At 38.1% G+C, this 14,583-nt stretch overlaps 1 protein-coding gene across 5 annotated transcripts; it reads left to right on the forward strand.

The window, feature by feature from the left end:
* Nucleotides 1-113: 113 nt before the first annotated feature.
* Nucleotides 114-12,267, forward strand: LOC128026692 (uncharacterized). Of its 5 annotated transcripts, XM_052613949.1 has the most exons (11): nt 114-405; nt 726-1,055; nt 1,159-1,440; nt 4,652-4,699; nt 4,820-4,867; nt 9,029-9,067; nt 9,156-9,233; nt 9,528-9,556; nt 9,650-9,724; nt 9,828-9,896; nt 10,075-12,267. In XM_052613949.1, exons 1-11 carry the CDS (start codon nt 348-350, stop codon nt 10,165-10,167), a joined length of 1,149 nt encoding a protein of 382 aa, XP_052469909.1. In that variant the 5' UTR covers nt 114-347; the 3' UTR covers nt 10,168-12,267. The 5 variants fall into 5 exon arrangements, with proteins under 5 accessions (XP_052469909.1, XP_052469910.1, XP_052469913.1 ...); XM_052613950.1 differs by lacking the exon at nt 9,029-9,067; XM_052613953.1 differs by lacking the exon at nt 4,820-4,867 and having other exon boundaries at nt 115-405.
* The last annotated feature ends 2,316 nt before the right edge of the window (nt 12,268-14,583 follow it).

The raw sequence follows: 14,583 nt of genomic DNA on the forward strand, positions 1-14,583 counted from the left end.
GAAACCAGTTTTATCACTAATAATTAATGATGTTATTTCTGGATTTTAACAGCATGCAGGAAACTGCTCAAAGACAGAAGTAAAAGCATCAGTAAAACACTTGTGTGCAAAAGGAGAGAATAGCTTATAAACTGTGTTGAGAGCAGATGTGTGGTTGACAGAATGCACTTTATCACACTGAAGAACATGTTTCACACAATCTAAAGCAGCACTTCTTCATAATGCACAGACATATAGTGCAGATCTAGAAGAATTTCAACACTCAGATCAGAGGAAGTTAAAACCACACGAGGAGCTGAGAGTATTTAAAGAAAGAGTTGAGAGCAAATGATGAAGAGAAAGAGAAAATGTCTGAGTGTCATCTGTGTCTGCTGGGACTGATCGCTCTCTCTTCACTTCTCACAGGTAAAGACATCTGTGTTTTCTCTTCAACACATTCAGTGCAATCAGTCTGAGAAAGAGTTTCTTCTTGTGTTTGATACAGAACACACTGATTCTTCCTGAACACACTCAAACTAGACAGATTCACTCTCAAACATCTCTCAATTATTCTCTGATGAAGAGTGTGTTTGTGATTTGAACAGCTCTCTGATGAAGAACAAGAGTTTATTCTGGAGAGTGTGTTTGTAATAACTGCTGAAAAAGACTGATCTGAACCTTCTGCTTTCTGTCATTCATTTATTAATATATATCATAATGATCACTCAGATCTTCTTGTGTTTCAGGTGTCAGTGGAGTGAAAGATGTGTTCATCAGATCTGGTAAAAATGTCTGTCTGCCCTGTAATAATGCTCTTCCTGGTGCTCTTCATGACTGCAACTCAACTACATGGATCTATAACAGATTCAGTCATTCAGCAGCAGTTGAACTGATTGGTTTAGGGATAAAGAAAGACACAGAGAGACAGAAGAGACTGAGTCTGGGGTCTGACTGCTCTCTGAACATCACAAAGATCTCAACAGAAGATTATGGATCTTACATCTGCCAACAATGGACTGGTGTGGGTGGACCACGACTAAGAAATGACACTCGTGTTGATCTGCATGTTCTTCATGGTAATTTAATGATTATGTGATTGATTTAAAAATGACAAATGCTTCATTTAATCTCTCCTGATGATTGAAGAGTGTGTGATGTGTGTGTTATTCTGTGTTTCAGCCTCACAGACTCAGATCAGTTCAGATCTCTCTGTGACTCTCTTCTGTCGGCTGTATTTATATCCTCGAGTCTCTTGTGATGAATGGATCAGTTCTGAGGGAATTCATCTGTTCTGGGTGATTCCGGATGGTGTTAAACCGACGAGCTCATCCTCATCAGATCCCTGTTTCATCTCTCTGACTACAACACTCCTGAATGAAGATCACAACAGAGAGTGGAGATGTAATGTTACTCAGGGAGATAAAGTCAAGGCCTCAGCCAAATTCACTGTCAAGAGATCAGGTGAGAAAACATCTCCTCTATCAGTGTTAGACTCTCATAATGTTAACATTAAAGACTGTTTGTGCCAAAAACTGAGGAACTAAAGCTTCTTTCAGTCTGACAGAAGAAACTCAAAGCACTTCTGCAAACTAATGAACTGTAGTTGAGTTTAACAGCTCAAGATCTGCTTCTGGGAACGAAGGAATTGAAACTTTTAACTTTTAATGTAATGTGATCAAAGTTATAATATGATTGTCATATTCTGCGTCTGGGGTTTTCTCATGTTTTAGATCCAGGGACCAAAACTTCCCGAAGCTCCTGATAATTACAGCAGAGTTTAAGACTAAAGTTAATGTGTGCGAGTGTTGAACATAATGTGCTTGTTTTATTGTACAAACGCTCCACATTATATTATACTGTATTCTCCAGAAAATAAGACTCAACTGGTCAAACTTGATAGAAAACAACAAAAACAGACAAGTCTCATCGATGTAGAAGTCAGATTTTATTACATTCAGAGGAAATTTAACACAGTCCTAGCAGAAAATAAAACCAGACGTTAACAAACTTTATAAAGATGTATTTTACTTCCCTCACTCCACATCCTTTACATTTAATGATATTCAGTTCAGGAATAAAATGGGAAATATGTATAGTGCTATTCATAAAAGTAAAATGTAAAAATATGAATAAAAAATAATGATAAAAAATGTATAGACCTATATGTAGTGCTATACATTACACATTTAGGTTTTTTTTTAGAAGCTTTTAAACTCATTTAATTCTTTTACACAGTCTATTTTAATGCCAGTCCGCTCCAAATCTTATTTAAAGTCAGTCTGAGCCTCTTTCTCCGGTTCAGTGTGAAGTCGTGAAGTTTGATTGTTGAACTATTATTTATTATCTAGTGTTTGTAGAGGAGCGCGGGACACACAGTAACACAGGGTTAGATGATACACACATGATTAATATTTACACACACACTAGCAGAACAACATTTACTGTGTTTAGGTATCACTGAACATTTATTTTACCATAGTAGAAGTACATTTTTCATCTCAGTTTTTAGCATTCATTTATAATGAGATAAATCAGCTATTATTTTAATCTCAGATCGGTAACACTTTAGAATAAGGTTCCATTAGTTAATGTTAGTTAATGTATTAATTAACATAAACAAACAATGAATAATACATTTATTACTGTATTTATTCATCTTCGTTAATGTTAGTTAATGAAAATACAGTTATTCATTGTTAGTTCATGGTAATTTACGGTGCATTAACTAATGTTAACAAGCACAACTTTTGATTTAAATAATGCATTAGAAAATGTTGAAATTAACATGAACTAAGATGAATAAATGCTGTAGAAGGATTGCTCTTGCTTAGTTCATGTTAATGAAAGTAGTTAACTAACATTAACTAATGGAACCTTATTCTAAAGTGTTACCCTCCGATCTGTTCTTTCTCAGTTTATCAGTTTATGAATGGTTTGATATCTATCAGAAGACAGTAATCAGTTCAGATGAGGCTCGATGTTACACTGTTACAGTCTGCTCTTCTGTGACATTAGAGACGTCATTTACACGGTTTACTTTAATGAGTTTTAATGAGAAACCAGGAAGAACAGGTGAATAAAGACTGACACTCAATCTTTAATGATCAGAAGAGGATTATTATAAGAAATATAAAGCATTTTTGCTCGTTTATGTGGACCGTCCCAAACATGGATCATTTTTTATTCTTAATAAAACACCATTATTTTATTTAACAATTTTATTTTATTAAAAAAAAAAATGTTTTAGTATGTCTTGTAGTTTGTCTACTTCTTTTAAGCTGTCATATGGACGTTGTCACATTTAACTTCATTTTTGAGGGTAAATAAAGAAAAATGTATACAGTGTAATTATGAAACAGAGCGATGTATTTGTACGGGACAAGTGTAAATGACTGTGGTTAAAATAATTATTCTATGAAGCTGATGTGGATTCACACAAACTGAGGAAGTCAAAAGTGTCACACTGTGATCTGCTCTCCTCTACTTCTCTCGTCTCAATATCTGTCGACCAGCACAGACGACAAACTGCACAACAGATGAATTAAAATAAAACCAAATAATTCTGTTCAGCTGCAGCTCGATCCCCACCAAAATACTCATCCAGAAAACACAGAGCTCTTTATAAAAACTGAATCCATGATAAACTGTAAATGTGTTCAGAATTCTTTTTTAGGATATTCTTCACTGTTATAAGTGGTGTAATAATCAGGATGTGCTTCAGTTAACATCTGACAGCAACCGCAGTGCAAATCTTAAAGGTGCAGTGTGTAGATTTTAGCGTGAGGTGTTGATTAGCATCTAGCGGCTCAGTCCTCCCTTTAGAGAAGCTACGGTGGCCCACACAGGTCAAGATGTGATCGCTAAAGACAGAGAGAGCAATAAGATTTATTTATGAAGGTAAATAAGGGAATTATATTTACTTAATTGTTCAATACATCGATGGTATTGTGAATGTCAATGTATTTGTTCATCATTGTGTCAGTGTTTCATTCACAAGAACAACAAAGTGATGAATTGCGCTCTGTAGAGCAGTTTGTCTGTTTAGGCCTCCTGTAGAGACATGATGGTGACTTCTGTGTAAGGAGACCCGCGGTGTATGTAGATATAAGAGCTCAATATAAAGTAATAAAAACATAACAGTTCATTCAGTGAGGTCTTTATACACATCTGAAAACCTAGTTATGTATATTATATTGCATTTCTGTAAATAGATAATTGTATATATTACACATTGCACCTTTAAGCAAACAATTTCATCATGCTCTTTCTGTCAATGACGGTTGTCCGCATATATTTAAAAAAAAAACAATACGTCATGACTGCTTAAAGAATCAGCGAAGGGTTAACTGAGGGACACTGTTAACTGTCACAAAAACAAAAAAAAATCTGATTATCAAACCTCAAAACTATGTTCACCATGATCCCAAAACCATCAGTGAATACTATCACACACATCAGAAATATTGCTATAAAAACCTATTAGTGCCTACTTTAAGTGTCTATGGTTTATTTAGCCGTTTTGTGTATTATACAAGTGACTTTGGGAAGTAAAGGAGTACATTTAGATTATTTAAAAAAGGAAACTGGAAAATACAGTATAGAAAATGATTTGGGGACACGGAGATCTCTGATCTACTGTATGATCATCTGAACTAACATTCATCTTTTACAGCTCCAGATAAACCAGAGACAGCAGTCCCAGACTCTCAGAAAACTACAGGTACACTGTCCTCATCTGTGAACTGCATCGTGCTAGAGTTATCTTGTGTATTAACTGATTAAAATATGTTTGTCATATTCTACAGTGTGATTCATCTGAACTAACATTCATCTTTTACAGCTCCAGATAAACCAGAGACAGCAGTCCCAGACTCTCAGGAAACTACAGGTACACTGTCATCATCACAGTCTTTCTCATTCAGTGCTGTGCATCATGCTAGAGTTATCTTGTGTATTAACTGCTCTTGTGGAAAAGATGTAGTATTATATTAGGGCTGTGCGATATGCACTAAAAAAAAAAAACTATCATGATTTTTTGATCAGTTTTGCGTTTTCGATTTTAATCACAATTCTGACACACACATACATGCTTTACAGTAATACATGCATTCAGTATAAATTTGAAACATATTTCCAAAAGAAAACCAATGAGAGCTTTATCAAAAAGTTGTAACGTCTCTAGAACAGACATGAGACAAAATAATCACTAAGTAAAGATGTCAAACAAAATGTCTAGACAAATGGAAAAAAACAAACAAAAAAACAATATATAAAATAAAACCTGTGTCCAGGCAGCTCATTGTGTGTTCATAGAGCTCATTGTAGCGGTGTCTCAGGTGTTGAAACAGATTTGTTATACATTATACAGGTTCACACGTTCTCCGTCTGCAGTGTGATACAGTATGTGTACAGCACCTTTCACACTGCCATTCCGGCAAATACAGGGGTAAAGTGTTCCTGCAATTGTTCCCTGGTCGCTAGATTTGGCACTTTCACACTGCCAGTGATGAAGATCCCGTAACGACACGTGACATCAGGGCGTGACGTGTAATGTACGAGTCGACAACGCTAGGCACGTTATACTTTCACTGAAGCAAGCAAACGATCTCGGCGTCAGCGCGGAAAGTGAGGAACAAACTGATCTCTGCTTCATTACAGTTTGCACATATTTTTCTGTCACGAACGTTGATGTTCCTTCAAAATAGCCGGTAAAAGAGTCGCGCGATAACGAGCGTCATCACTTCGACACAGCATTAGATCTGGCTTTTGTTCACACAGCGCTCGTCCCGGGTCGAACCCGGCAATGTTACTAGGTCCCCGACCCAGGTTCAATGCGGTAATCAATCCCGGGACGTGGTTGCTTTCACACAGAAGGCGACCTGGCAATGTTACAGCAATATGCCGGGTCTGACGTGCAGTGTGAAAGAGGCTCATGTGGTGCAGAAGCAGCAGCGAGAGTGTGTTATTTTAACACGAAAGCACATTAAAATAAATTTCCTTTGCTCTGTCACAAAACCAGACTCGTGTGCTCAGATACACGCTGCTCTCGCTCGGAGAGAGTGCACACACTTAAAACATGTTTCCTCTCGTCTCAACCTGTGTCCTGTGCTCTCACAACTCTCTCTATGATCATGTGCTAGATATTCATTCTGTCCACACCTTTCTATTTCTAATCTTTTCTGTTCTCATCTTTTACTGTGTGCAGTGTGAATGCTCTGATCCATTAACATGGGCTCGAAAAAATACACATCACAGACAGAGTGTGTGAACCTGGAGTTAGGCTCAGTCTGTTCTGTTCTGTTCTGTTCTCACACTCCACTTAGGAGCGCTGCATTCTGATTGGTTCAGACAGTATACTGCGGGAGGTCAGGGCCGCGGAAAATCATGCTATAAAGTGATTTAGAAATCACACACACTCAAATCGTGATTTTATTATGATTTTGATCAATCGCACAGCCCTATATTAAATGCATTAAAAATATACTTGAAATTCAAGAAGTATGTTTATAATACATTTGTATTCCCAACAGGTAACTTCTACACACAGTTCTGCATCCCAAAAAAACATTAATAAAATATGTCAGTGTCTTATTATATGGAGGGGGGCACATAAATATACATTGCATCCCATGTTATTAAGAGAAGATGATTCCAGAAGAACATCATTCAGATCTAAAGCAGAAAGCTCTGGATTTCAGCAGCATAAAGAAGAGCAATAGACAATAAATCAGTCACAGGACATAAATCAAAGGTCAGAGGTCACAGTGTATATTATATCAGATAATATGTTAAGCTGTCATGTGGGCATGTTGTCACATTTCACTTCCATTTGTTGAGAGTAAATAAAGAAAACTGTAACGTAACGTAAATAAAATGTTGACCGATGAAGAGGTAATAATTACAGTCAAGATTTGGGGAGTTGATCGACCCCATCTCTTCATAGTCTTTTTTCAGCTTTTGGTTCAAAATTGTATTCCTTTATTTTTATGAAACACATTAAAGTGTTTAAAAAATAATGCATGAAGCTAAAATAAAATGTTTTTTCTTCCCAAGCAGACCCTGTTCTTTCTTTGGATGTTTTTATGTTCAGATATTCATATAACTAAACATATACACACTAAAACCTAAATACGGACATAGTAGTATACTTACAGTATGATGTTAAAGGGTAACTAAACCCCTGGTCAGAGCCTGACTCCACCCACTGGCAATATTTGAAAAATGCTGAAAAGTGGGCAGATCACAGCGGAGACAGAGGGGACGAACCGAGGGCGGGGCTGAGCGGGTGGGGCGTGAACCTGAGACCCTCAGTGACGGATTGATTGACAGCTGCTGTCGCTAAAATGGAGAGTGACTGAAGTGGAGGATGTCGAGGTGTCTGTTCATATCAATTCGAGCCGCTGGCTCAAACTGCAGTCTTAACTCCCGCACCGCGTCGCTTTTCAGCACGAGCTGTGTGGAGAAGCCCATTTCCACCTCCATTGCGTTGGAGAAGCAATCCCGTTTAAAATGCAGTTTGCACACTCCAGCTCTAGGCGGGAACTTGCGGCCTTCCAGGCCAAGTGCATGCAACCACTGGCGCCTAATTGTAAAGTCTGCTGGTAAACTATGCAGTCCAGCAGTGCTGTCACAACCAGCAACACTACACCTACATACCATCCTGACCACTGAACTAAATACAGATAAATCTACGCTAACTTGAAGCTATACTAACTGCTGCGATACTATGTTACTAACTAACTATGCTTCTAACAATAATAATGTTACACTAACAACTATGCTAATTAACTACATAGGCTACAAAAAATAATCTCAATAACTATAATTGCTATGCTAAATAGATGCTATAATAGTCTATCCTGGTCGTTTTCAATACTAGCAAATCCAACTCCTGACTCACTACAGTGATTTTGACGGAACAAGATGGTTTTATACTGCCAAGGGCGTGGTAGCTCGTACCAAAGGGGCGTGGTGAGCTGGAAACTGCTTACGTCACCTGCCACCGCAACAACCAATAGGAAAAATCAACTGCAGTAGCCACCGTTCAACCTGAAACGTTTTTACACCATATATTGTAGAATTAAAACACTTTATACTCAAATGTCAAAAAAATTACTTGAATCAATGAACAGCACTAATAAAGCCCCATTCTTACAGGTCATTAACTAAAAAAAAGTTGGTTTAGGGTTTAGTTACTCTTTAAATTCACTTAAAGAAAACTTATCAGTATACTTGCAGTATAAAACTACTAAACTGTATATGTACACTAAGCTTTGGCAATGATGTATCATTTACATTCATACCAATAAAGCAACATTGAGTTTAATTAAAAATTGAGAGAGGAAGAAAGGGAGAGAGAGAGACAGAGAGAGAGAGAGAGAGAGAGAGAGAGAGAGAGAGAACTTGTGTGAATAAGGCTAAGGTTTCTCTGTGTGTCACTCTTCTGCTGCAGCGTCTCTAAAAAGTGCTGTTATTACCTCGCTAGTGAGAAATGTCACGTGTGGTTAGTTGCTACACTTTATAGACTAACTGATGAAATCATCAGAGCAGCGCTGTTTGTGTAAACTGTGTGACCGTTATTACTGTTAACTATGTGAAGTGATATGAACTGTAATGTGGTCAAGAGAGCTGCCTGAAACTATGTTCACCGAGCGTTTATCAGCCAATCAGATTCAAGCATTCAACTGCCCCGTAGTATAACAATAAGTTCACTTTTAGTATAACTGCAGTTCAAATTACAAACATAGAGGTAAACTAGTTGTGTACTCAAAGTTTGCTAATTTATACTTAAAGTATACTTTTATATACTAGAAAGTGGGCCAATTTAGTTCCAAGGAGAATTGAAACAGTACACTTACAAGTATACTACTAGAACACTGATATTTGTATACTGGCTACATAATGTATACTTAAAAATATACTTGAACTTTACTTAAGTATACTTAATAAAATTAAATACATAGAAGTATACTACTTTTTGGTAAAGGAATACAGTATAGAAAATGATGTGGAGATGTGATTCATCTGAACTAACATTCATCTTTTACAGCTCCAGATAAACCAGAGACAGCAGGCCCAGACTCTACAGGTACACCGTCATCTCAGCCTCGACTCGATGGCTGTTGTCTTCCTCTTTGACTGTGATGGTGATCTGTCTATGTCTGTCTCTTCTTCAGTGATCCTGATTTCTGCTGTCGCTGCGGCCGCTGTTTTCCTGACTGCTGTTCTCTGGCTGATCTGCAGAAAAAGAGCTGGTGACTTTCACATTTACTCCTTTATAACAATTAAACACTGTTCAGATCTCACTGTGATGATCAGCAAACAAGCTCATCATGTTCAGATTGTGTGTATCACAGAAACATGTGACTCTGAGATCCTCAAACACAGCTTTATTCCTGTAATGTCAGTCTCAAAGAGTTATCAAGTCAATCAAACATTGTTTAATTCATTATATTTAATGCTTCTTGCCTCAACATCGTTAGCTTTGTTAATGTTCTGTGTTTGCACGTGTCTTTTATTATAAATAATCATGAGGCATGTTTTTTCAGGTAATAAAAGAGGGACTGGTGAAACAGCGGTGAGTTCAGTAAAACCAGTGATGTAGATCTGATTTCTGTCTTTAAAGCTCAATAAAGAGTGAATCCTCAGTCTGAACTGTTTGTGTCTGAAGGTCAAAGATGAGAATGAAGATAAAGTGACGTATGAGACGATCAACATGTCGACTCCTGCTGCTGCGAGAGACAATGTGAGTCAAATAAAGCATTAGACGTTCAGTTCTGGTCTGTAATCTCATATTATTTGACACATTACAGTGACACACACGTCTGTTCTGTGTGTTAAACGTTTAGGAGCAGACAGATGATGTGACTTACTCTGAAGTCTCTTCTTCCAGTAAAAAGCCAGTCAAATCAGTCAAAGTGAGTAGACAGCAGCTCCTTCTCTTGTTCTTCATCACTATTCAGAGAAAACAGCAGCTTCTCTCGTCTGTACGCTGCTGAGATGTAGTTCTGAATCTGAATCTCAGATAAATGAAGCTTTATCAACATGTGTCTGTGGTTCAGACACTGACGGAGAAACTCTGTGCTGTTCTTTCAGGATCAAGATGATTCAGTGACTTACGCTGCCATCAGAGGAACACAAAATGAGCCGCTGGGTCAACTTTACGCCTCTGTGAACAAGAACAAATAAAGATTCATGAGACAGATCAGTGCATGAGCTCTTCACATCAGCAGCAGATTGATGAGATTCATCATACAGGTCCTTCTCAAACAATTAGCATATTGTGATAAAGTTCATTATTTTCCATAATGTAATGATAAAAATTAAACTTTCATATATTTTAGATTCATTGCACACCAACTGAAATATTTCAGGTCTTTTATTGTTTTAATACTGATGATTTTGGCATACAGCTCATGAAAACCCAAAATTCCTGTCTCAAAAAATTAGCATATTTCATCCGACCAATAAAAGAAAAGTGTTTTTAATACAAAAAAAGTCAACCTTCAAATAATTATGTTCAGTTATACACTCAATACTTGGTCGGGAATCCTTTTGCAGAAATGATTGCTTCAGTGCGGCGTGGCATGGAGGCAATCAGCCTGTGGCACTGCTGAGGTGTTATGGAGGCCCAGGATGCTTCGATAGCGGCCTTAAGCTCATCCAGAGTGTTGGGTCTTGCGCCTCTCAACTTTCTCTTCACAATATCCCACAGATTCTCTATGGGGTTCAGGTCAGGAGAGTTGGCAGGCCAATTGAGCACAGTAATACCATGGTCAGTAAACCATTTACCAGTGGTTTTGGCACTGTGAGCAGGTGCCAGGTCGTGCTGAAAAAAGAAACCTTCATCTCCATAAAGCTTTTCAGCAGATGGAAGCATGAAGTGCTCCAAAATCTCCTGATAGCTAGCTGCATTGACCCTGCCCTTGATAAAACACAGTGGACCAACACCAGCAGCTGACATGGCACCCCAGACCATCACTGACTGTGGGTACTTGACACTGGACTTCAGGCATTTTGGCATTTCCTTCTCCCCAGTCTTCCTCCAGAAAAAAGTACTTTGGACCACTGAGCAACAGTCCAGTGCTGCTTCTCTGTAGCCCATTTCCTGCACACGCCTGTGCACGGTGGCTCTGGATGTTTCTACTCCTGACTCCGTCCACTGCTTCCGCAGGTTCCCCAAGGTCTGGAATCGGTCCTTCTCCACAATCTTCCTCAGGGTCCGGTATCCTCTTCTCGTTGTGCAGCGTTTTTTCCTACACTTTTTCCTTCCCACAGACTTCCCACTGAAGTGCATTGATACAGCACTCTGGGAACAGCCTATTCGTTCAGAAATGTATTTCTGTGTCTTACCCTCTCGCTTGAGGGTGTCAATCTGGACAGCAGTCAGGCCGGCAGTCTTACCCATGATTGCGGTTTTGAGTAATGAACCAGGCTGGGAGTTTTTAAAAGCCTCAGGAATCTTTTGCAGGTGTTTAGAGTTAATTAGTTGATTCAGATGATTAGGATAATAGCTCGTTTAGAGAACCTTTTCATGATATGCTAATTCTTTTGAGATGGGGATTTTGGGTTTTCATGAGCTGTATGCCAAAATCATCAGTATAAAAACAATAAAAGACCTGAAATATTGCAGTTGGTGTGCAATGAATCTAAAATATATGAAAGTTTAATTTTTATCATTACATTATGGAAAATAATGAACTTTATCACAATATGCAAATTTTGGACAAAGGACCTGTATACTGTATGTGGAAGAATTATATGAAACATGTCTCAGATATTTAAACCAAATACAGTTGAAACTACTCTTTCTTTCAGCATGTATAGACTGTTTCTTGCAGACAGTAGTGAGAGATTACATCAGTGTCTGTGTAAATTATTCTATATGTCACAAAATTAAATAGCAGTTATTTCTTTTTTCCACGTGTGACCATAAAGAGTCATGAGTTTAAATAAAAGTGTCTTCTGTTCCAGTCAGAAAGCTGATGTTTATTGACTGTATTATGAGATGAGGATGATTGAAATGACGTTTGATTGTGTCACGTTCACATTCTCCCGTCGAAACACCACAACATCCAGAAATCAGAAGAAAATCTAAACAATGAAGACGATTAAGATGTTTTGTGCTGAGATGATTTATATTTTCACCAGTGGTTTCGTGTCTCTCCTCACTGGATGTGGCTGTGTTTTGTCTTCATTCGTGTCTGTTTGAGTTTTGATCTTCATTTGTGTTTTTCTCATGATAATGTCTCCAGACAAAAAATAAAAATAAAAAGCCCATTAAGATGATTGATTTTTTGTTTGTTTTTTCATTATGTTTATTAAAAAACTGTGTGTGAAGTCAAATCCTAAAAGTCTCATTACTGTATCTCAGAGATTTTCACAATTCTTTCAGTTGGAGTCTGAGTCGAGTCTCGAGTCATTTAATGGCTCACCAAATAAACCCATTCAGAATCTTAATGTACTGAGATCTTCCTACAAAGCTGTTTTATATGCTATAGACAAAATATATGATCTATGATCAGTTTTGAGGCCATGTGACAAAAATACTGTTTCTGTTCAGGCTTTTCATCCTGAAATCTATACTATTTTAATATTTTATTTAAAAACATTAAGTATTAAATATATATAAAAAAATAAAATAAAAATCTTGAGGAGGAAAGTAAGATAACCAGGAGTTTCAAAGTGTAAGTTCTATCCTAGCTATCTAACAATAATTACTCAATTATAATTACAAGATTATCTTTGAAATGTTCTTAGCCTACAGATTGATAATGCTAAATGTAGATCAGAAACGTCTAACCACATCTGGTTTGAACAGTTATAGATTGATAAATAGATAGCAAAAAAGAAAAATAACTATTTGCAGCATTGCTTTTTCTGCTGTGTTTTAATGAAAGTAATCTATAATTTCTCTGTTCTCAGTGTTTCTGTTGTTAAAATAATCACGTCACACACCGGAGCGAATCCCGAGAGAAAGAAAGCCATGGAGCTGAAAGGGCTTGAATAAAACACGTTTGTGTTTAGATCAACAATACTAAAGTAGCCTGTATAGTGCTGCGCTCCGTTGTTCTGACGCTCTGCTCACTTAGTGAAGTGAAGTGACATTCAGCCAAGTATGGTGACCCATACTCAGAATTTGTGCTCTGCATTTAACCCATCCGAAATGCACACACACAGAGCAGTGAACACACACACACACACACACTGTGAGCACACACCCGGAGCAGTGTTCATCATTTATGCTGCGGCGCCCGGGGAGCAGTTGGGGGTTCAATGCCTTGCTCAAGGGCACCTAAGTCGTGGTATTGAAGGTGGAGAGAGAACTGTACATGCATACCCCCCACCTACAATTCCGTCCGGCCCGAGACTAGAACCCACAACGATTGGGAGTCCAACCCTCTAACAATTAGGCCACGACTTCCCCTTCCCCTTCCTCTTAAAATGGTGCTGTGTCACAGCTCACAGTCTCGATGGATGCGGACCCCCTTTTGAATATCACTTAGGCTATATAAGGATTTAGACTTGAGTTGCTTTAAAAATATACACAAGTCCTTTTCCTCGAGTCGAGTCGAGTCTGGAGTCAAAGTCTTAAAATAAGACTAGTCACTAACTCTAGCGCCCATCTCTGATGTATCTGGCTGTTTTGCTTCTAATATCAGCTTGCTCTTGTGACATCTTACCCCCATATGTTTTGACAACAAGGAACTCTCTTTTTCTGGGCAATAATGGAGGAAATGTTCAGTTGCTGTTTTATTTTGTTTTACTCATTTCAAAGACTTTAGGGTATGTGAACTGGCTTGACTAAAATGTGTTCGTTTCTGGCCTACAGGTTTTATTTATCTTTTAGTTATTTCCCTGTGTGACAAGATCTTAAATGTTTTAGACGCTGTTAGAGCCGAATCCTCCCTACTGCTCTCTAAAGAGAGATGTGTTAAAAATAACACACTGTGTGAATGTGAAACAAACAGATGTAAAAATATTAACCGTTTCAATGTGTGAGAACCACAAGTGCGTAAGTGACATTTCACCAACTTTAGGGAGAGCCGAAACAGTTTTAGCGTTTTTTAGCACTTCCGTTTCTGACGCGCAGACTCAAACGAAGCTTGACGACGTCAGCAACCTGTCTGACAGATGTAAATCTTCTAGTAGCTGTGCGTGCAAACTGTGTTAATCTTGCAGAGACGGCCAGCTTGAGCGGGGAGTTCTTTGGCGTGAGTGAGCAGGAGTAAGTATTCTGATTAATTTTGTATAGTATTTTAAAATGTAACGCCAGTACGCCATATTAAGTTAATTGCCTGCGAGCTTCTCCTCCTGTCTGTACGGTAATGCGACAGAGAGTCGAGTGGTTATGACGCAATCGTTAGCCTATTTTTACAAAAACTGTTTATACGGGGCCATAATGTAACAGAAGGTAATGGAGCCCTTTATACATTGTCGTGTATCTTTAGAAATAAATAATGGACAAACGGAGTCTTTAAAAGCCTCAGATGTAAAGTTATTTGCTGTCAAAGTGACGCCAAAATGAATGGGAGTCAATGGGAATGCTAACGCAAGTGAAGTACTGCTACAAGATGGCGGCACGCGGCCCACTTCAACTTCCGG

Source organism: Carassius gibelio, chromosome A13, assembly GCF_023724105.1.
Source record: "Carassius gibelio isolate Cgi1373 ecotype wild population from Czech Republic chromosome A13, carGib1.2-hapl.c, whole genome shotgun sequence".
NCBI classification, from domain to species: Eukaryota; Metazoa; Chordata; class Actinopteri; order Cypriniformes; family Cyprinidae; genus Carassius; species Carassius gibelio.

Bases quoted from the DNA above. Each gene is read 5' to 3' on its own strand.
- LOC128026692 (XM_052613949.1), top strand. From the start codon at position 348: ATGTCTGAGTGTCATCTGTGTCTGCTGGGACTGATCGCTCTCTCTTCA. The intron at 9,068-9,155 runs GTACACCGTCAT...TCTCTTCTTCAG, and splicing joins AGCAGGCCCAGACTCTACAG to TGATCCTGATTTCTGCTGTC. The intron at 9,557-9,649 runs GTGAGTTCAGTA...TTGTGTCTGAAG, and splicing joins GAGGGACTGGTGAAACAGCG to GTCAAAGATGAGAATGAAGA.